The sequence below is a fragment of the Aedes albopictus genome, chromosome 2 (assembly GCF_035046485.1).
Source record: "Aedes albopictus strain Foshan chromosome 2, AalbF5, whole genome shotgun sequence".
NCBI lineage: Eukaryota > Metazoa > Arthropoda > Insecta > Diptera > Culicidae > Aedes > Aedes albopictus.
In genome coordinates this window covers 347,853,489-347,875,744 of record NC_085137.1, presented here as the reverse complement: position 1 = coordinate 347,875,744, position 22,256 = coordinate 347,853,489, and the positions used below count along the sequence as shown (strand labels likewise).

Here is a 22,256-nt window from a genome sequence, read left to right as displayed (position 1 = left end):
CATTTCCCAAAGAGCAGCTGCCTTCGCTGAACCGAAAAATTTGAACAACCTCCTCTCGAGTGTCGTTGCATAGCAAATAATCCAAGGTGTACGAATGTCATCGTTCTTTTGCACTGACATTACGTGAATAATTCCATCTCCCCTGACAACGTGCTGCTGGCTGGCTGGCTGACTGGTTGGGTCTGAAGGTCTGAAGATCCGAAGTGGCTGCGGAGATTAGCAGAATTCCTGTTTGGCAGGAATAGTCTTACACCTGGTGCACACACTGGCTGCTGTCTTGGGATTCAACTTCTTCCATAACCAAAGAAGACAAGCAACACGCCGCCGACAAGCCAGTTTCTGAGGAAGGATGAGCGCGAACATAAATAATTCATTTCTCTCATCATTTCCGACGACATGAGGGATGGAAAAAGTGTCACCGTTTCCAGCCGCCTCGAAGGCATGGTTCGGTTATGTGGAGGGTTTAGTCTTGCACAGTGGGTAATAATAGTCCTGAGGTTATGTTGTTCGAGGATTTTTTTTTTCTAAGATACGGATTTTCCTAGACTTCGTGAATAGATTTTTCCATCAGCTCATCTTAAAGTGCATTAAGAAGTTTCTTCAAAGTTCCAGCTATGGAGTTACTACTCTGGAGCAACTTAACAACAGAAATCTCAATCGAATCTAGGCCAAGGGCTGAAAGTCTCTTTAACCCTAAAAGGGATACCTGGGGTCCATTGAACCCCAGGTGCCTTTCAGAGCTCGTCTTTGAAAGAACACACTCAGCGAGGTGACGAAACTGAGGCCATGAAGGTATCCCTTTTAGGGTTAATAAAGACAAATCAATCAATCAAATCAATCAATCGAATCTCGTGCTGATCATCATTGACGTACCTAGAGGGGGGGCCTGGGGGCAGCTGTCCCTCCAGAAGCCGCCAGCCTCTCCCAAACTCGGAATTCTTGGAGAAGTTCTTGGACTATTGCCTGGAGCATTAAGGGATATTTTTTATTATCGTACAAATTGGTACGAAGGTTCTGAAGGTTGATGATTTAGGTAGGGATCATATATATATGAACAAAAACTAAATTGAAAAAAAATCAGGGTCGTCTAATTTTCCGGAAAACTCCAGTGGAAAACAAACATTTTCCACAAACACCACCTACTTTGAAATATCAGAACTCAAGAACGAAGCATCGTATACACATTTTTTTTTTGTGAAATCATAAGCAAATTTTCTCAGCAATTCCTAGACATATTTCTGGACAAATTCCTGGAATCCCTGGAGAAGTAGATGGAGAAATTTCTGAAGGAGGCATCCCTGGAGCAGTTCCTGGAGTAATGCCTGGAGCATCAGAGAAATTTCTGATAAAATTCCAAGATAAATTTCTGAAGAATTCCCAGAGGAATTTCTGGAGGAATTCCAGGAAGAATTCTTGGAGGAAGTCTTGGAGGAATTCTTGGATGAATTTTTGGAGGAATAACTGGAAGAATCTCACGGAAGAATCCTTAGAGGAATCACTAAAGGAATTTCTGGTATAAAGGGCAAACACGAAATTATTGCGACACCGAAAATGTCATGCCAATTTTATTATAATGTTTAGAATCAAACCAAAATTCTAGGGTAGTTTTGTACATATATTTACTTCAAAAATCTAAAGAAAAGTTAATCGATGGAGCCTTGAGTGTAAAGTTGAACGCATTTTCGCTTGATGCCCTCAGTCAAAGTCTTTACAGTGTCATCCGGTACCAGTTTCTCAGTTTTTTTTTCATTTTCTTAACATGTCCTTCTCGTCTTGGACTGTCTTCTTGTTCTTCCGAAGTTCCCGTTTCATTGCCCAGTACTGCTCCACCGGGCGCAGTTCCGGACAGTTTGGCGGATTTATGTCCCGTGGAACAAAATGAACAGAATTGGCCTCATACCACTCCAGGACGCTTTTAGAATAGTGTCATGATGCCAAATCTGGCCAAAATAGCGGTGCTTCGTCGTGCTGCTGCAAGAACGGCAAAAAGCGCTTCTCAAGGCACTCAGATTTGTCGATTTCGCCATTAACTGTGCCCTTTTTCACGAAAGGCTCACTTCTTAGTCCGCAAGAGCAGATGGCCTGCAAAATGAGATATTTGGAGGCGAACCTCGACATTTTCTTCTTCTTAAATGTGTCGTCCACATCGAACTTACTATTGCCGGTGAAAAGCTCTAACCCCGGAATTTGCTTAAAATCGGCTTTTATATACGATTCGTCGTCCATCACACAGCAGCCATATTTTGTCAGCATCTTCTCGTAGAGCTTCCCTGCCCGAGTTTTAGCCGTCGATTGTTGCCGCTCATCGCGGTTTGGGAAGTTCTGCACCCTGTATGTACTATGTAGTCCCGCTCTCTTCTTTGAATTCTGGACGTAGCTTTGCGACATGCCGATCTTTTTAGCCAAATCACGGCTTGAGACGTTGGGATTTGCTTCAATCATCCGCTTCAAGTTTCCCTCCGTCTTTTTGTTCTCCGGTCCCGTTTTTCTTCCAGCTCCTTTGCCGTGATCCAACATCAACCGCTCCTGGAACCGCTTCAACACTCTGGAGACGGTTGAATGGTGAATGTTCAATATTTTTCCCAACTGCTGGTGCCGGTCAGGAAATTCCAGGTGTTTGGAAAGATTTTGTTCTCTCGACTCGCGTTGGCACACCTCCATTTTCGTTGAATCCAAAAACACGACTTCGAGTTTGGCAGCATGTAAACAATACACATCAATTAAAAAGTGTGCAAAATTTTGTTGATTTCTACCCAATGGTAAAAAAGTTATGCCCTGTTGAATGTGTCGCATTAATTTCGTGTTTGCCCTTTATTCGTGGAGAAATTCCTGGTAGAATTTCTGGAGGAATCCGTGAAATAACTCCTGGACGGATTCTAGAGGAATCCCTGGAATTGAAATTCATGGATTAATTCCTGGTGGAAATCTGCAAGAATTTCCGAAGAAATCCCTTGGAAAAAATCCTATAGAATTTCCAGAAGAATCTCCTGAAAGAATATCTAATGTAATCTCTGAAGGATTTCCTGCCGAAATTCCTGGAGGAATGCTGTAGGAATTTCCGAAGAAGTTTCTGGGGGGATTCCTGGATCATTTTCTGAAGAAATTCCTGTAGGAATTTCTGAAGAAATACCTGGGGTAAATCTTGGTGAAATTCCTGGAAGAGTCTCTGGCGAAATGCCTGGATGAAATTCTGGAAGAATACCTGGAATAATTCCTGGATAAATTCCCAGAGAAATTTCTGAGAGAATTTCTGAAGGAATCATCGGAGGATTTCCTGGAGGACCCCTGAAGAAATCCTTGAAAGAATTCCTAGAGGAATCTCAGGAGCAATTCATGCAGGAACCCCTGGAGGAATTCTTGGAATAATTCCTGGAAAAAACTCTGGGAGGAATTTCTGGGGGAATTTCTTAAGGAGCACCTAGAGAAATTCCTGGAGAAATTGCGGTAGTAATTTCTGAAGGAATTCCTATAGGAATTCCTATATGAATTCCTGGAGGACTTTCGGAAGGAATTCCTGGGGTATTTCTGTAGAAACCTCTTAAGGAGTTTGTGGAAAAAATCTTAGAGAAATTTCTACAGAAATCCTTGGAAGAATCCCTGAGGGAATTCTTGCAAAGAACCTTGGAGGAATCCCTGAAACAAATTTCTGAAGGAACCTCAGGAGGAATCCCTGGAGGAACTTCCGTACCAGTTCCAGGCGGAATCCCAGGAAGAATTCCTGGACAAATCTCTATAGAAAAGCTTGGGGAAATTCCATGGAACTGGTCATGGAAGGATTCCAGGAGGAATCCCTAAATCAATTCTTTGAGGAATCCTTCAATGAATTCCTGGAAGAATCTCTAGAGGAATTCTGGGAGGAATCCATGGAGAAATATCTGAAGAAATTGGAGGAATTCTATGAGCAATTTCAGAAGGTATTTCTGGAAGAATTACTGGAGGAATCATCGGTGGAATTTCTGAAGGAATGTGTAGAGGTAACCGTGGAGAAGAAATTCCTGGATTAATTCTTGGAGGAAACCCTGGAAGGATTTCTGAAGGAATTCCTGGAATTATTCCTGAAGGGAATGCTGTACGAATTTCCGAAGAAATTCCCGAAGGTATGCCTGAAGAAATACCTGGGGCAATTCCTTGTGAAATTCGTGGCAGAACTCTTGGAGGAGTCCCTGGAGAAATGCCTGGATGTTATTCTGAGAGAATGCCAGAAGTAATACCTGGAATAATTCTTGAATAAATTCCGGAAAGAATTTCTGGGGATATTTTTAAAAGAATCAGCAGGAATTCGTGCAGGAATCCCAGGAAGAATTATTGGAATAATTCTTGGATAAACTCCGGGAGGAATTTTTGGAGAAATTTCTAAATAAATCCCTGGAGGATTTTCTAGATAAATTGTTGGAAAAATTGCGGTAGTAATTTCTGAATCCTGGAGGAATCCCTACAGAAATATCTGAAGGAACTTTTGCAGGAATGCGTGGAGGAATGTCTGGAGGAATGCCTGGGGAAGCCCCTGGAAAAATTCCTGGAGACATGCCTGTATCAATTCCTTGAGGAATCTCTCGAGAAATTCCTTAAGAAATCACTAAAGGAAACCCTGGAGAATTTCTTTGAAGAACCCCTGGAGAAATGCCTGGAGCAATCTCTGCCTAAATTTCTAGATGATTTCCTGGTGGAGTTTTTAGAAGAATTCTAGGAGGGACCTCTAGAAGAACTGCCGGAGCAATCTTTAGATGGATTCCTAGAGAAATCCCGGGATGAGTCCATGGAGAAACTCACTGGAAAAAATTCTGAAGAAACCTCTTGAAAAAATCCTAGTAAAAATCCTTAGAGTAATATCTAGAGAAATTCTTGGAAGAATCCCTGGGAATATTCTTGGAAAAATCCCTGGAGGAATCTCTGAAGCAATTTCTGGAGGAACCTCAGGAGGAATGCCTGGAAAGTTCTGGACAAATTCCTGCAGGAAGTTCTGTGAAGAATTCCTGGATAAATTTGTAAAGGAATATTTGAAGAAATTCCGTGGAACTATCCCTGGAAGAATTCCTGGAGAAATTCTTGAATGAAGTCCTGGAGGAATCTCGTGAGAAATTTTGGAAGTAATAACTGGAGGACTTTCTGAAGAAATTCCAAGAGAAATTTCTGAAGAAATTTCAAAAGAAATTTCTGGAGAAATTCCAAGAGAAATTTCTGGAGAAATTCCAAGAGAAATTTCTAGAAGAATTCCCAGAAGGATTTTTGGAGGAATTCCAGGAGGAATTCCTGGAGGAATAGCGGTAGTAATTTTTAAAGGAATTCCTACGGGAGTTCCCGCATCAATTCCTGGAGGACTTTCTGAAGGGATTCTTGGGGTAATTTTTAGGAAACCTCTTGGAGAATTCCTGGAGGCATCCTTAGAGGAATTTCTAGAGAATTACTTGGAAAAATCCATGGGGAAATTCTTACCTCAGGAGGAATTCCTGGACAAATCTCTATAGGAAATCTTGAGGAAGTTCCGTGGAACTATTCATGGAAGAACTTCAGGAGGAATCCCTAAATGAATACCTTGAGGAATCCCTGAATGAAATCCTGGAAGAATCTCTAGAGAAATTTTGGAAGGCATCCATGGAGAAATTTTTAGTGGAATTTTGAAAGGATGGAGTTCCAGGAGGAATTTCCAGAGGAATTTTTGGAGGAATTACAAAAGGATTTTCTGGAGGAATTACCGTCAAATGGGGTAACTTGCAACACTTTTCGACTTTGAAGCAATATCATTGAAAATCTAAACATATGAAACATACTATAAAGCATCGTGTACACTAATTCCCGAGCAGAGGAGAATATCAAATTAATAACTACGAAATCACATAACCTGTTTTTATATCTTATTTTGTTATTATTAAATTATCAAGGCAGAGCTTATCCATAACAAATTTTGTAGTACAATCTCAAATTGTTATAATCAAGCTATTGATATACATTCATCAAATAACATTTCAATAACATATTTTGTTGAGGTACAAGTTTTGTTATTGTTGTGCTTTTGATCAACTTATCAACAATAGCACAACAGTAACAAGTTTTGAAATCAAAGCAACAGAATTCGAGATTAACTTAATTAACGTTGTTTTCCATAATGACGGAGTATGTGCGTGCATATGCTCTGTAAATCTTGTAATATTAGATTATTTTCTCAGATTGTATTTTTCGTTGATTTTCTATAATAACTAGCAATGGTTTTGTATAGGGTTAGATACTGTACGTAACTCATCGTGCGCCAATCTATATAAATAAAAATGAAATGGTGTTTGTATGTCACGAATAGGCTCGGGAACGGGCCAACGGTTTTACACCATTCTTTCGTTGTTTCATTCGTGCAGGGCTCCGACGTGTTCGTACGAAAAAATAATTGGGAAAATCGACCGGGAACGCACCGAAAACGAGAGAGTTTGAAATTCCATTTTGGGGGACATTTTTCTACAAAGCTGCATGTCAAAAAACACAGTAGGCAGGCAGAACGACGTTTGCTGGGACAGCTAGTTAGGTATTAAATTGATTTAGTTACAGCGACAAGTGCCACAAATAGGTATACCTGCCCAAATGGTACAAGACCCTAGAATTATTACTTAATTTGTTATTAGTTTGATATCGTAACTAATTTTGCTTTCGGATTATTATTAATTACATCAAAATAACAACATTTGTTATTAACATATTTCCAAAATTCATTGTTATTATGTTGTTATCGAACTAACAAAACATGTTATTAAATTGGTCTTCTAGGAACATTTTGTTGTTATGATTTTTGTTATTTTGCCGCTTATGACAGCCAAGTTTATAACATAATTTGTCATGTTAATAACAGGAAAATAACTTATTTCTTTACTCAGTTATTTTTCCAAAATAACACATTTTCTTATGCTATTGTTATTCCCTTCTGCTCGGGTTATCACGAGTAGAATACTATGCAGCAATTGATTTACCAAAATACGTTGCCACCTAATCAGGAGGTGCAAAATACATGCTTGTTGCAAGTTTCCCCATCTGTGGGGTAACTTGCAACACATAGCATGAAGCTAAGTTTGCTACCATTAGGGGGTTCTGGGGTAATACGCACCTGTTAAGGAAGATCCATCCGAATGCATATTAAAGGGCAATAATTTATTGTTTTGATGCATGCATTCATTGCAAATACTTGCATTCTAAGCGATATCGAACAAAAATTCACCCTTAATATAGTTCAGCTTTTGAAATTAACGTATTTTGTAAAGACCAACATTACGGCTTCGTATGTTTATGCGGGGCAGTATGCATCCATGCTCGGGGTAAAATGCACTACAACAATGGGGCAGGATGCACTTAAACGAAGGGGCAAGACTCACCACAACACTGGGGCAAGATGCACTGTCGAGTTTATAAATCTTTTCCCTTCTTAGAGAAAATGTTTGTTTTCTAAGGTTTTAAGACGAATAATAGCTCGATTTCGTTTGCGATTACTTACAGAGCACTCATAGATATTAATACTGATTGTTTTCTATAGGTGCGTTTTGCCCCAACACATGGAGTGCATATTGCCCCAATCAAGAGTAAAAAATAAAATTGTTTAAAATATATAATTTACGTACATTACTGTTTAAGTTATGCTTCCTACGCTTAGTATTGCCCTCAATTAACTAAATAAACACAACAGCTTAAGATATCACAAGTTTACAGCATTTTTGAACTCGGTAAGCTGATGATCGTTTTCGGTGTAGAATCATGCCCTGAGTTCGAAAACGCGAAGGAAAAAAATTACAGTAGAGCGGAAATTTTTTCGACTTTCCATACAAGGTTGATGATTTGAAATCGATTTTTGTTCTATTTTTAAACAAAGTCGCTCACTTCAAACATCGCATTCTCTGTAGTCAATGCTCCGATTGAGCTGAAATTTTTACTGTAACTCGCCTACATATGATATGTCAAATAAACGTCGAGAAAGAATTTTTAAGTTGGTTTTTTCTTATTGGAAAAAATACATTTCCTCATAAAATTTTGGAAATTTTGGTAAAATTTAAGAAAATCATCCCTAAAACTCGCCAATATCTTGAATTTCATCAATCTGATGCAAAACCTGTATTCAGTTGTTCGAATGGTATTGTATTCAGCTTTTAATTTATGGAAAAAGATTTAAAATTGGTTAAACAAAACGCAATATATTTGAATTTTAGTAAATTACATATTTTAAAAAGTTGCAAAACTCGATATTGAGCTAAAACTCAAAAACTGTTCTACTTAAAAATTTTTGAAGGTCGGTTTCGAAATCAGCACTAAATTGTGCTTCAAAAACTTTAGTCGTTGACAGAAGTTCACGACTTTCGTTTTATTTTGTAAACTTGTGTATTTGGTCGGTTTTCCCCATCAAATCGTTCGACAAACAATCAGGAAAATTACATCAGAAACCTGCTTTTTGATTTTATTCATTTTTCTCACTAATTACGTAACGCCGATATGTAAAATTTTCCAGGTGCTCATTTATAGGGACGATCTATTAGACTGACAAGGTTTCAAAGCTCCGAAACCGATAATTCCTGAAAAATCAAGGGGGTGCGTTTTGCCTCGACAGTGCATATTACCCCAGATGCCCCTAAACTGCTCTTACATTCTAGTTCTTGTTCATATTATAAGTTTTTGATGTAAAGCATTGAAAATGCTTTGAAAAGATGTACACTAACCAACTGATATATGATTTTTTCATTAAAGGGTTGATAGTTATTATAAGCGAGGATATATGGTTTTAGCTGAAAAGGTTAAGTTATTCATCTTTAGGTAATTTTCAGTTCGAAGTAGTGTATGGCTACTTTAGCTAAAACAACATAATTTAAACACCCATTCAACTTTCTGAATATTAAAGTTAGGCATTCTAGTGCAATAATTTACCCTTTTAGGTTCAGAATGGATGTTGGTGATTGTTTTAAGGTCGTCCATAAACTAAATTAAACTTTAATCGAGGTGAAACATGATAAAATTTCAAAATATGGAAGTCCTTATCTTTGTTTGAAGGTTACGTACAAAAAAAGATAAATTCAAGTCGACATTTGAAAATGAGCACGATACGTAAATATTGAATGATCCATTTCAATTATTTCTACTTGACATATCGTTGTAACATCTATCAGTACTCGCCAAATTCATTTAAATAAACCTTCTAAATAATTATATTCAAAAACAAATAAAACCAAAAAGTGAACACATTTCTTTCCGTGTATATAGTCACATACAATCCACATTGAAGCTTTAAAGCTTTCGGTCTATATATACTAGTGCTGCCACCTGGAAGTGGAACAGCTCGAGTTTAAGTATGTCGGCAAGTTTAGAATTTCAAATTATACAATATATCAATGGTTGCATATCAAAGGGCGAATTGACCAAACTGTAGTTAATTTTCTTACTGCGCAATTTCCACTCCCGTGGAAAATTCCGACCTTTTTCCTATTTCCAATCAGCAGAAGACTTATAGAAAAGTGTACAGCTTGCAGAGGAAATTGCGTCTCAACTATTAGGTATCAACCAATTTGTATCGCGAGCGCCGTTTCATTTTAAGTGGAGTGCTCGATTCGATAAGTCGACTAATTTGTCGGAGTAATATTTTACTAGTGTTTCGAACAGTTAGTAGTGATTTGAAATTCAAACTAAAATCGAAGTAATTTCCGCGATAGTGTTTAAACTAGTAAGTGTGATTAATTATTGAAATTAATATTACAGGTTTTTTATAAGTTTAAAGAATTTCAAAAATTAATTGTGTACCAACCGTGTGTTCATAGAACTGGTTAGTTCAGGTAAGCCAATGCTAAAATTGACCTTGAGTGAAGAAGTTTGTGTGATTTTCCAATGTTGAATAGGCTACGCCCATCCAACGAGGGCGGCTTGTCCTGATTTGGGCCACATTTCCGAGGACGAGTTGGACATCTCGCGGGCCGATACTGCTAGTGCGAGTGCTATTCAAGCTCCCAGCCAGAACCAACCACGTGTTTCGAGTGGAAGACCCTTTTCGAGGGTGAAGTTCGAAGTTGAAGGACCGTCCGCGTGCTAACGGCCAGTATTTGTCACATTGAGTGGAGACCAGGTAGCATAATTCGAAGTCGGCGTCGGCTTCAATATCGGGTGTGTCAGACTGCTCGAATCCCGGTCCGTTTTGTAAAGCGGGACGACTCTGAGCCTCAAACACGTGCTCTACACTCCACTTCGGACAGGGACGCCTCTACCCTGGAATTGTCGTCACCCACGGGCCAAGCTACTGTCCCCTCAACGACGGCCGAAGGCGGAACTGCTTCTCGAGACTATTTGGTAAGTCGCTCGAACCCAGCTTGCCCGCCGAACGTGGACCAGCTGTAAGTAGCCATCGTAGGACAGCGTGGGAGCCCCACCGTTCCAGGCCAAGGTCAGATTAGACTAGTAATTTCCTAGGAATACAGAAGAATACATTGTTAACCGTGTCAAATCGAGCTAGTCGTGACGTCACAAAGTTATAGTTAGGTTTTCTTGAACTAAAGTCGATATTTCAATAAAAGCTTTCCCAATTTGAAACTGTAAAGCTTATAACAAACCTGAGGAGTTTTGATTTTTGGGATTCGATATTGGATGTAATAAAGCTGATTAATTCGATTTTAGTTCACGCTCCACTAGCCCGTGACGTCTGAAAGATTGAGCTGATTATCAAATTGATTGGTCCAGTTAGCTGAGACACCAATCAACTGCTCGAAAGTACAATAGTCTTCTAAGTTTTAAATTTCCTTTCAGATTTTTTTGTGCCTTAAGAAAGTTTGCTTTATCCGTTGGGTCAATTTGTTTTCAATTCTGTCCGTTAGTAACTGTTTGGCCTGCTCTGAGATAGCGGTCTCTTGCCGGGATATAAACCCGAGTTAACGGTCCTTCCAAACGAAGGTGGCGCTTAAGCCGTTAGCTTAGCGATACCGGAGGATTGTTACATTTGGCGCCCAACGTGGGGCCCGAAAAACAGTTAATTCTGAAAGTTTGAATTAGTTGAAATTTGATATTTTTATTGTAAATAATTTTGATGTAAATAGTTGGTTATTAATTGGATTTTAAGTTGCCTATTCTGAACTCAATTAGATTCGTATCTGGTTCTTTGTAAACATAGTCAATCGGTTATTTTTCTTTTCTTGTATTATAATTTAGTCGCGTAATTTCGGTAAAATTAGTTCGTAACTTCAGTTTTTCGTGATTTAGTTCGTTCGGTAAGTGAATTGCGATTTTAAAATAGTGAATAAGTGATTTTTTGGTTAGTTTAAACTTTATAGTGACTAAGTGTTTTTTTTTTTCAAAAGTGAATTCGATACAATTTGGTTTGTTTGACATGGAGACTTTTAAACTAAATCCCAATCATTTAGATGAGAGTGAGGTGAATTACGAACTCGCTGTGCGAAATTGTACTATACTTGGTTCAGTCGAAAATCGTCGACGGGATCTACGCGTGGTATTTCGTGACCCGGATTCGGAAAGGTATGTTAGAGTGACGGAAGCAATGATGAACGATGATCTGCGTGAAGTGCCGAAGAAGCTGAAGGAGATTGCGGATTTGCTGAATGAAGGACCGCATCCAACATGTTTCTCCCGCCTGGTCCATTACTACCTTCGTATACGTAGGTACACTCCGCGTACCGCCCAGCAACAGGAGGATTTGCGTTGCTTGTTGGAAATGATTTCTAAAATTTCGGCCAAATATTTTGCAACGGGTTTGGACGAATCTGGCGGATATGAGCCGATCGCGGAATCCACCACCCGAGGGAATCCGTCTGGTGGAGATACGACCGTGGTCCAGATGAACCAGACAATGGATCAACCGTCGATGAGGTCCAGTATGACGTTAAATCAAACAACGACGACGCACGTGCCGCGGAACCCAGGCTCTCCGTGGTTAATGAGTTGGGATGAAACTGAAGGAGCTGAGGGAGGAGCGACAGAACAATCTGGACGAGAGATGTCGAAAGTGATACCTGCGTTAGTAGAAGACTTGCTGAATTTCCGTCATGCAGAACAGTCTACAGGCACCGTCCCACGCCAAGTCGAGTTCTTCAACGATTTGCAATCGAGTCCGTGGAGTCTTCGCGTTCCATCGTTACGTCCTGGAGAGGTTCCGAGATCTGGTGTGTCTACAGGTACGCAGGAGATGAGTGCAGAAGCTTCGGGTCATCCAAGGAACCGAAATCAGTCAGAGATTCGGACGTCCTCGCCGCCATTCGAGGGGGTGTCAGAAGATCCACGTGTTTCTGGACATCAACCCAGTGAGTCAGCCCGGTATCCAGACACCGCTCGTGTTGGTGGGCCTAATAACGAATACATTCATGTCTCGGAAATCGATAAGTACATCAAGAGGTACATTGATCAGCTAATTGGTCAAGGCGTGTTTCCTTACCAGGGTCGAAACCAGCCCGTGGATAATTTGACCGAGCAGATGGCTAATACCAGCATTCGTCCGGGAATCAACATGAGTCACTCACGGTATCCAAATCGTTCAGAGGTAAATCGGAGCGGTATCCCGGCTCAACGAACGCTGCTTGATCCGTCGCCACCGTTGCAGTTGTCCGGATACCCTTCGGGGACACGTCAGACAATTGGCCCTGAATCGTTTCCAGGGATTGAACGAAACGCAGCCTACGGTGAGCCTCCAATGCACAGGTCCAGGTGTTCCACGCCGCGGAACGAGCAAACTGCGAATGTTGGGTATTCGCCCGGCGTGCAACGAAGTTCGTTCCCCTTGCCATCCAGCGGATTCTCCCGACGATTGCCTCATCAACAGTGTAGTATCATTGAGAAGTGGCCAAAGTTCACCGGTGATTCTAATGCTGTTCCGGTAACCGATTTCCTACGGCAGATAAACATACTTAGTAGATCGTACGACATTTCTAAGGATGAATTAAGGATGCATGCCCATTTGCTCTTCAAGGACAGCGCTTACGTCTGGTTTACTACCTACGAGGAAAAATTTACCTCCTGGGAAGTATTGGAGGCCTACTTGAAAATGAGATATGACAACCCGAACCGCGACCGGATTATAAAGGAGGAAATGCGCGCTCGCAAACAGCGACCAACTGAGTTATTCAGTGCCTATCTTACGGACATGGAGATGCTAGCCCAGCGAATGATCAAGAAGATGTCGGAGGCGGAAAAGTTCGAAATCATCGTGGAGAATATGAAGCTGACCTACAAGCGCAGACTCGCTCTCGAGCCTATTCACTCGATTGAGCACTTGGCTCAACTCTGCTTCAAGTTCGATGCCCTCGAGTCCAATTTGTATTCATGTTCCGTTCAACCTCGTCCCACTGTCCATCAAGTGCAATGCGAAGAGGACGGTGTCGGAGAACAGTACACCGACGAAGACTTGGATGAAATCTATGCGTTAAAAGCAAGAATTGGTAACCACATCAGCAAGACAAAACCTCGTTTTGAAAGTACTTCGGATAGGACTAAACAATCGATCTGTTGGAATTGTCAACGAATCGGGCACATGTGGAAGGACTGCGATAAGCGTAAAACAATCTTTTGTCATATTTGTGGTTTGACGGACACTACAGCCTACAGATGTCCGAACAAACACGAGTTGGGGCAAAAGGAGGAATTGCCAAAAAACGAGTGAACGAGGGCAATTCGGGGAATCCTTGTCCTCGAACCTCAAACCAAGAGATTCCCAAACCCCATTACAGCGTATTCAACAGTATTCATCAAGTAAACACAAAATTCCATAGGTGTCCTCACGTAAAAGTACGAATACTTTCCGAAGAGATTGAAGGATTAGCGGACACGGGCGCCAGTTTATCTATTATCAGCTCCGTAGAACTTATCAACAAACTAGGCTTGAAGATCCATCCAATATCTATTAAAATATCTACCGCCGATGGAACAGCCTATCGATGTTTAGGCTACGTAAACGTTCCTTTTTCGTACCAACAAACAACTCACGTGATCCCAACGATCATTGTGCCAGAAGTAAAAAAGATACTGATTCTTGGTGTGGATTTTTTGACTAAATTTGGGTTCCAGTTGGTTTCACCAATGAACGGATCTCTGGACAACGAAAGTGGTAACCAAAATGTCCCTGAGTTGACGTATGTGGAGGATTATTTTGGAGACCGAACCGAAAGAATTTGCTTTCAACTAAATCCTTGTCCAGACGCTAATCCAGTAGGCAAGACGGAAGAAATTACTGATGAGAGTTTGGAAATGCCGACCATAGAACTACCAAAGAAATCGTTAGAATCAGTTGAAGATTTGGTTACAGAGCATGAGCTATCGAACAGTGATCGGAAAGCACTATACCAAGCGATTAAGAAGTTACCAGAGACAAGAGAAGGACAGTTGGGTCGTACGGCGATGATTGAACACCAAATAGAGCTTCTCGTAGACGCGAAACCTAAAAAGGTTTCCTATTATCGATGGTCACCGAGCGTTGAGAAGGTTATTGATGCGGAAGTCCAGCGGATGAGAGATCTTGGAGTCATCGAGGAATGCCATGGCCCAGTCGACTTTCTCAACCCACTCCTTCCCATTAAAAAGCCAAATGGGAAGTGGAGGATCTGCCTCGACTCAAGGAGACTGAATGAGTGCACCAAGAAAGATGACTTCCCATTTCCTAATATGATGGGAATCATTCAGCGACTACCAAAATCTAAATTCTTTTCCGTCATTGATTTGTCGGAGTCCTACTATCAGGTACCCTTGGAAGACTCAGCTAAAGATAAAACCGCTTTTCGCACCAATAAGGGCTTGTTCCGGTTTGTAGTTATGCCCTTTGGATTAACTAATGCACCGGCGACGATGGCGCGATTGATGTCTCGCGTGTTAGGGCATGATCTCGAGCCCTACGTATATGTTTATCTTGACGATATTATCATTGTCTCGAACAGCCTAGAAGAACACATTCGTCTAATCCAACTGGTTGCCGGAAGACTTTGTAGGGCAGGTCTGACCATTAATTTGCAGAAAAGCAAATTCTGCCAAAAGAAAATCACGTATTTGGGATACGTTCTATCGGAGGAAGGCTTATCGATGGATGTAAGTAAGATACAACCTGTGCTCGATTACCCGGTCCCTCAGACCGTAAAGGATGTACGCCGTCTTCTCGGACTTGCGGGATTTTATCAGAAATTTCTGTCGAATTATTCTGAAATTACCACGCCAATAACGAATCTGCTCAAGAAGGGATCCAAGAAGTTCGCATGGACAATGGAAGCAGACGCCGCTCTACAGAAGTTAAAAACCGCATTAGTGTCAGCTCCGATCTTGGCAAACGCGGATTTCAACTTGCCGTTCATTCTCGAGACTGATAGTTCGGACCTAGCGGTAGGTGCAGTCTTGGTTCAGGTGCAGAACGGAGTACGAAAGCCGATAGCCTATTACTCAAAGAAACTGTCAAGCACCCAACGCCGTTACAGCGCAACAGAACGCGAGTGTCTTGCTGTACTTCTAAGTATTGAAAACTTTAAACACTTTATTGAAGGTTCGCAGTTCATAATCCAAACGGATGCGATGAGCTTGACTTTCCTGAGAACCATGTCGATCGAGAGTAAGTCAGCAAGGATTGCGCGGTGGGCCCTCAAACTCTCCAAGTACGACATGTTACTGCAGTACAAAAAGGGCTCCGAGAACATACCCGCAGATGCGTTATCGCGTGCGGTAAACCAGATTGAGGTCGTCGTTTCAGATCCATACATCACTCAACTAAAACGGATGATAGAAGCCCAGCCAGGAAGATATCCAGATTTCCAAGTTTGTGATGGGAAGGTTTACAAGCACATCCCCAACGCCCTGGTTACGGAAGACCCCTCGTTCCGATGGAAATATGTGGTTCCGGCAGTTGAAAGACGTGGAATCATTCAGGCGATTCATGAAGAAGCCCATCTTGGGTTTGTCAAAACGCTCGCGAAAGTTCGCGAGAGGAATTACTGGCCACGGATGGCCGCTGAGGTGAAACGCTTTTGTAGCCAATGTGAAGTTTGTCGAGAGTCCAAAATACCTAACCTGAATGTCAGACCAGCATGCGGGAAACCCAAACTGTGTTCCCGACCCTGGGAATTAATCTCTATGGACTTCTTGGGACCGTATCCACGGTCGAAGCGAGGAAATATATGGTTACTCGTCGTTAGTGATTTCTTTTCAAAGTTCGTCCTAATTCAGTGCATGAGATCTGCAACCGCTGCTGCTACCTGTGCCTTCGTTGAGAACACAATCTTCAATGTGTTTGGAGCGCCACGAATCTGTATCACAGATAACGCTACTGTATTCAGATCGGAATTGTTTCAAAAGATGCTTTCGACATACTCTGTTACTCATTGGCCATTATCGGTTTACCACCCTAGCCCAAACCCTGCTGAGCGGGTAAATAGGGTAATCGTGACAGCGATACGTTGTTCACTGAACCAGGATAAAGACCATCGAAATTGGGATCAAAATGTCCACCAAATCGCCAAGGCGATTCGAACGAGTGTTCATGAGAGTACCGGATATACTCCATACTTTCTAAACTTTGGTAGAAACATGGTCAGTAGTGGAAGTGAGTATGAGACCTTGAAAGAAAGCGAGCCGCCGAAAGAGCCCCAGCAAACAGCTGAAGACATGAAGCACTTACATCAACAAGTACAAGAGAATTTGCTTAAAGCTTACCAAAAATACAGCCATCCCTACAATCTTCGTGCCAATTATCGTCACCAATTCCAAAAGGGAGAAGTGGTGTATAAAAGGATGGTTCATCTTTCCGATAAGTCCCGTAACTTCGTGGGGAAATTCGCCAACAAGTACGAGAAGGTCCGAATAACGGAAGTATTGGGTACAAACACTTACGCTTTGGAACGACTTGATGGGCAGAAGATAGCTGGAAGTTATCATGGTTCATTCCTAAAGCGTGCCTAAAAACCACAAGCTATGACGGCCATCTAACAGATGTGCATAAACCATCCTCATAACAAAATACTCTTAGAGGTCATCAACTACGTCCAATGTTCGAGATGTCAGCTAGTCTGTTTCCTCACATTGTTGACTAACACAGTTTGTTCGTATGCACTTTACAGCTATGTCGGTACATCACTTCGATGTGCATAAACTATCGTATTTTGTCGACAAACACTCTCAGAGGTAATCTTTTTGTCCAATGTTCGAGAAGTCTCCACATAGTTTCCTCACATTGCCTTTATTAATATCTTCGTCAAACAAACCCCTAAAATATTTAAAATTTCTATTACATTTGTATCTATTTATGTTAGTTGTGTAAGTGTGGAGGTGCATCAGATGCAATCCTGTCGGTTGGTCGGTTGGCTAGCGTTGACCTTGACCTACGGACCCATATCACATTCCATCTTTGTTGTCCAATAACCCGGTTTTTCAAACTCATATTTTTGCACTTTACACCAATAGTTTCAATAGATATTCCATTCCAAAAGATCACTTTACCTCTTAATTTCAGTTTACCGTTGATTTCATGCAATTTCCGTCCATAATTATCCGCGTTTCGAAGAAAATCCGCAAATTCCGTCGTTTGATGCAGCTGCCATACCGTTTAGTTTTTTGTCGCGTTTGTTTTTGTTTCGTTTTGACGTTTTTGGTAAGAGCTTTCGAAACTGAAATGCTTTCGTGTATACCCGGTACTGAAAAGTCGGGTTCGTTCAATCGTTTTCCGTCGGTTATGTTTTCCGTGTGACTTGACTATGTCATTTTGAATGGTATGAATGAGAATTTATGATTTCGCGTAGTTAGTTTAGAAGTTAAGTTAGAAGTTAGTAAATTATAATTCAGACAGATGCTCTGAAGGAATCGGTTAGAAAATCATCTGCTCAGATATTTCTGAGGTCAATTCGGGTATGTTTCGTAAAAAAAAAAATGCTCAGATTTTTCTGAGGCTAAATCGGTATAGTATCATTCTCAGATATTTCTGAGGTTTTGTCGGTGAAATAAGTAAGGGATTGTTAGGAAGTATGAATGAGAATTAGATGAATGAGTTGGGTTCATAATGGCATTGGTTAGTTTTTTTTTTGTATATGTCTGTAAATTAAAAAAAAAAATATATAATAATAATGAATAGTTTTGATGAGATTAATTTGTGAAAACAAAATACCATCAATTGAGAAGTTGTACTCTCGTTTTAAACTAAAAATTTTGAAAATTTTATATAAATTTTCAAAATTTTTATTATTAGCATGGGCGAATGTAACATCTATCAGTACTCGCCAAATTCATTTAAATAAACCTTCTAAATAATTATATTCAAAAACAAATAAAACCAAAAAGTGAACACATTTCTTTCCGTGTATATAGTCACATACAATCCACATTGAAGCTTTAAAGCTTTCGGTCTATATATACTAGTGCTGCCACCTGGAAGTGGAACAGCTCGAGTTTAAGTATGTCGGCAAGTTTAGAATTTCAAATTATACAATATATCAATGGTTGCATATCAAAGGGCGAATTGACCAAACTGTAGTTAATTTTCTTACTGCGCAATTTCCACTCCCGTGGAAAATTCCGACCTTTTTCCTATTTCCAATCAGCAGAAGACTTATAGAAAAGTGTACAGCTTGCAGAGGAAATTGCGTCTCAACTATTAGGTATCAACCAATTTGTATCGCGAGCGCCGTTTCATTTTAAGTGGAGTGCTCGATTCGATAAGTCGACTAATTTGTCGGAGTAATATTTTACTAGTGTTTCGAACAGTTAGTAGTGATTTGAAATTCAAACTAAAATCGAAGTAATTTCCGCGATAGTGTTTAAACTAGTAAGTGTGATTAATTATTGAAATTAATATTACAGGTTTTTTATAAGTTTAAAGAATTTCAAAAATTAATTGTGTACCAACCGTGTGTTCATAGAACTGGTTAGTTCAGGTAAGCCAATGCTAAAATTGACCTTGAGTGAAGAAGTTTGTGTGATTTTCCAATGTTGAATAGGCTACGCCCATCCAACGAGGGCGGCTTGTCCTGATTTGGGCCACATTTCCGAGGACGAGTTGGACATCTCGCGGGCCGATACTGCTAGTGCGAGTGCTATTCAAGCTCCCAGCCAGAACCAACCACGTGTTTCGAGTGGAAGACCCTTTTCGAGGGTGAAGTTCGAAGTTGAAGGACCGTCCGCGTGCTAACGGCCAGTATTTGTCACATTGAGTGGAGACCAGGTAGCATAATTCGAAGTCGGCGTCGGCTTCAATATCGGGTGTGTCAGACTGCTCGAATCCCGGTCCGTTTTGTAAAGCGGGACGACTCTGAGCCTCAAACACGTGCTCTACACTCCACTTCGGACAGGGACGCCTCTACCCTGGAATTGTCGTCACCCACGGGCCAAGCTACTGTCCCCTCAACGACGGCCGAAGGCGGAACTGCTTCTCGAGACTATTTGGTAAGTCGCTCGAACCCAGCTTGCCCGCCGAACGTGGACCAGCTGTAAGTAGCCATCGTAGGACAGCGTGGGAGCCCCACCGTTCCAGGCCAAGGTCAGATTAGACTAGTAATTTCCTAGGAATACAGAAGAATACATTGTTAACCGTGTCAAATCGAGCTAGTCGTGACGTCACAAAGTTATAGTTAGGTTTTCTTGAACTAAAGTCGATATTTCAATAAAAGCTTTCCCAATTTGAAACTGTAAAGCTTATAACAAACCTGAGGAGTTTTGATTTTTGGGATTCGATATTGGATGTAATAAAGCTGATTAATTCGATTTTAGTTCACGCTCCACTAGCCCGTGACGTCTGAAAGATTGAGCTGATTATCAAATTGATTGGTCCAGTTAGCTGAGACACCAATCAACTGCTCGAAAGTACAATAGTCTTCTAAGTTTTAAATTTCCTTTCAGATTTTTTTGTGCCTTAAGAAAGTTTGCTTTATCCGTTGGGTCAATTTGTTTTCAATTCTGTCCGTTAGTAACTGTTTGGCCTGCTCTGAGATAGCGGTCTCTTGCCGGGATATAAACCCGAGTTAACGGTCCTTCCAAACGAAGGTGGCGCTTAAGCCGTTAGCTTAGCGATACCGGAGGATTGTTACATCGTGAAATGAAAATAAATTATAGAAAGTTTTGTTAATTTCAACTGTTGCAAGTTACCCCATAGTGGTTGTCGCATATGATAATAATTTTTTACATTACTTAGTCAATAACTTTATCAAATTTTTATCGTATAGCTAAGCTTACTATTAGGTACCCTAACTGCAAGAAAGGTCATCAGACTTATCGCACTTACCATAAGAGAAAGGTAAAGCACGATTTTCATACTTGTTTTTATGGCATAAAATGAGCAAATCGTTTTAACAGTGTAGCCAAACAATAAACAAAGAAACAAAATTATTTTTTCCACTAAAACGATCTTCCGTACACATAATTTTGATAACCGAAATGGTGGAGCATACTAGCTTTCCTTATTATGTAAAAATAGTTCACATTTAATGTATGTCATCGTGTTGCAAGTTACACCGCTGTTGCAAGTAACCCCGTTTGACGGTACCTGAGGAATCATCGGTGGAATTTCTGGAGGGATTCATAAAATAAATCCAGGAGGAATGTGTAGAGGAAACCCTAGAGAAGAAATTCCTGGATTAATTCTTGGCGGGAACCTTGGAATTCGGAGGAATTCGTGGAAGAATTTCTGGGTGAATTCTTGATTAAATTTCTTGAAGGAATTCCTGAGGAAATACCTGGGGTAATTCCTGGGGAAATTCTTGGTAGAACTCTTGCAGGAGCTCCTGGAGAAATATCTGAATGAAATCCTAGAGGAATGCCAGGAGGAATACCTGGAATAGGTCTTGAAAAAAATCCGGGAAGAATTTCCGAAGGAATCCCTTGAGGAGTTCCTGGGGGAATCTCAGGATTTATTCCTGATGAAATACAGAGTTCGATTTCTGAGGGGATTCCAGGAGAACTTTCTGAAGAATTCTCAGGGGAAATACTGAAGAAACCGCTGAAATTCCTGTGAAAATCCTGGTTTAGTTCCTGGGGGAGTTTCGGAAGAAATCCCAACAAGAGTTCTTGCAGGCATTTTTAAAATAATCCCGGGATTCGTTTTTGAAAGAATAACAGAAGAAATTCCCGGTGAATCCCTGGAGAAACTCTTGAAGTAATTTCTGAAGAAAACCGATGAGGAATCCCGGAAGCAACCGCATGAGGAACTCTTTATGGAATCTTAGGAGAGCTTTCTTTGCGAATACCTGGAAGAATTTTTGTAGGAATATACCTGGATAAAAAATTGAAGAAATAAATGTCTACAATAATTGTTGAAGGAATACTAGGATCCCTAAGGGTTTTTTTGAACAATTTTATCAAGCTATTCTTGGTGTATTTTTTAATAATCTCTAAGTAAAATTTTCTTAAAGAATTTCTGGAATACATTCCTGCAGAAATACTTCGAATCATTCCAGATGTAATTATTGGAGCAATCTCTAGTGGAATTCTAGAAGGCATATATGGAGAAATCCCTGTAGAAATCTCTGAATACCTACAGAAATACCTTAAAGGATCTCTGGAGAAACTCCTGAAGGAAACCTCGAAAAAAGCACTGGAACAATTGCTGGAGAAACCTCTAAAGATATCTCAGGAGAAATCCCCGAAAAATGAATAGTGTAATCCCTAGATGAATTCTTGATTGAATTTCTGGAAGAAGCCATGGTGAAACCACTGAAGCAAAGTATGGAAAAAAATCCTGGATTAATTGTTTGTACTCATATAGTTTAGTTTACGAAACTATGAACAAATCTAAAACAGTCATTTTGATTACTCAAAACTACAATGTCGATTTACATATTCACATATCGGGCGCCCATCCCGCTTAAATTTCATCATAAGTCAGGCAATCTTTCCTTCGTATTCGCAGTTATAGACCCACTGTGCACTGTCCCGTTGATCTACCCCCAGTCGTCAAAAAGTGTACCTATGTGTAAGTGGCATGTTGTTTGTCGTGTTTGAAAGTCCTGATTAACTTCCCATAGGAACGCGCTACTGAAGGGCGTAAATAAGTGTACTTTCTATGGTTGAGCCTCCTTTTATTGTTGAGGCAAGGTCGCTGCCGCCACCAGCCACATCCTGTCAGGAAATGGAAATCAGGTGTCACATATTTTGCCGGGTGGGTGGTGTCCTCCCACAATCGAGACCTGTGCCTATTCAGGGACGTTTGTGAGTGAAAGTGGTAATCCAACGCAATTTGTGGTATTTTCTCTCGGTCTACCTTTACGTGAACGATTGTTTGAACTCGGTGGACGGACGTGTGTTGCCGCCAAGAGCGAAACGTACCAACTTGAAATCGGTTCAATAAACATTATTACGAAATCTTA

At 40.7% G+C, this 22,256-nt stretch overlaps 2 protein-coding genes across 12 annotated transcripts in view; both read right to left on the bottom strand.

Annotated features, from left to right (window-relative positions):
- Positions 1–22,256, bottom strand: part of LOC115263194 (SCY1-like protein 2) — a 447,209-nt gene that overhangs the window by 335,523 nt on the left and 89,430 nt on the right. The gene's annotated exons all lie outside the window — the stretch shown is intronic.
- LOC134286733 (uncharacterized) overlaps positions 22,153–22,256 on the bottom strand; it is a 40,205-nt gene continuing 40,101 nt past the window's right edge. The window contains exon 4 of the mRNA XM_062848399.1: positions 22,153–22,218. Within this exon, the coding sequence (XP_062704383.1) occupies positions 22,153–22,218 (66 nt within the window). The remainder of the gene's footprint in view (positions 22,219–22,256) is intronic.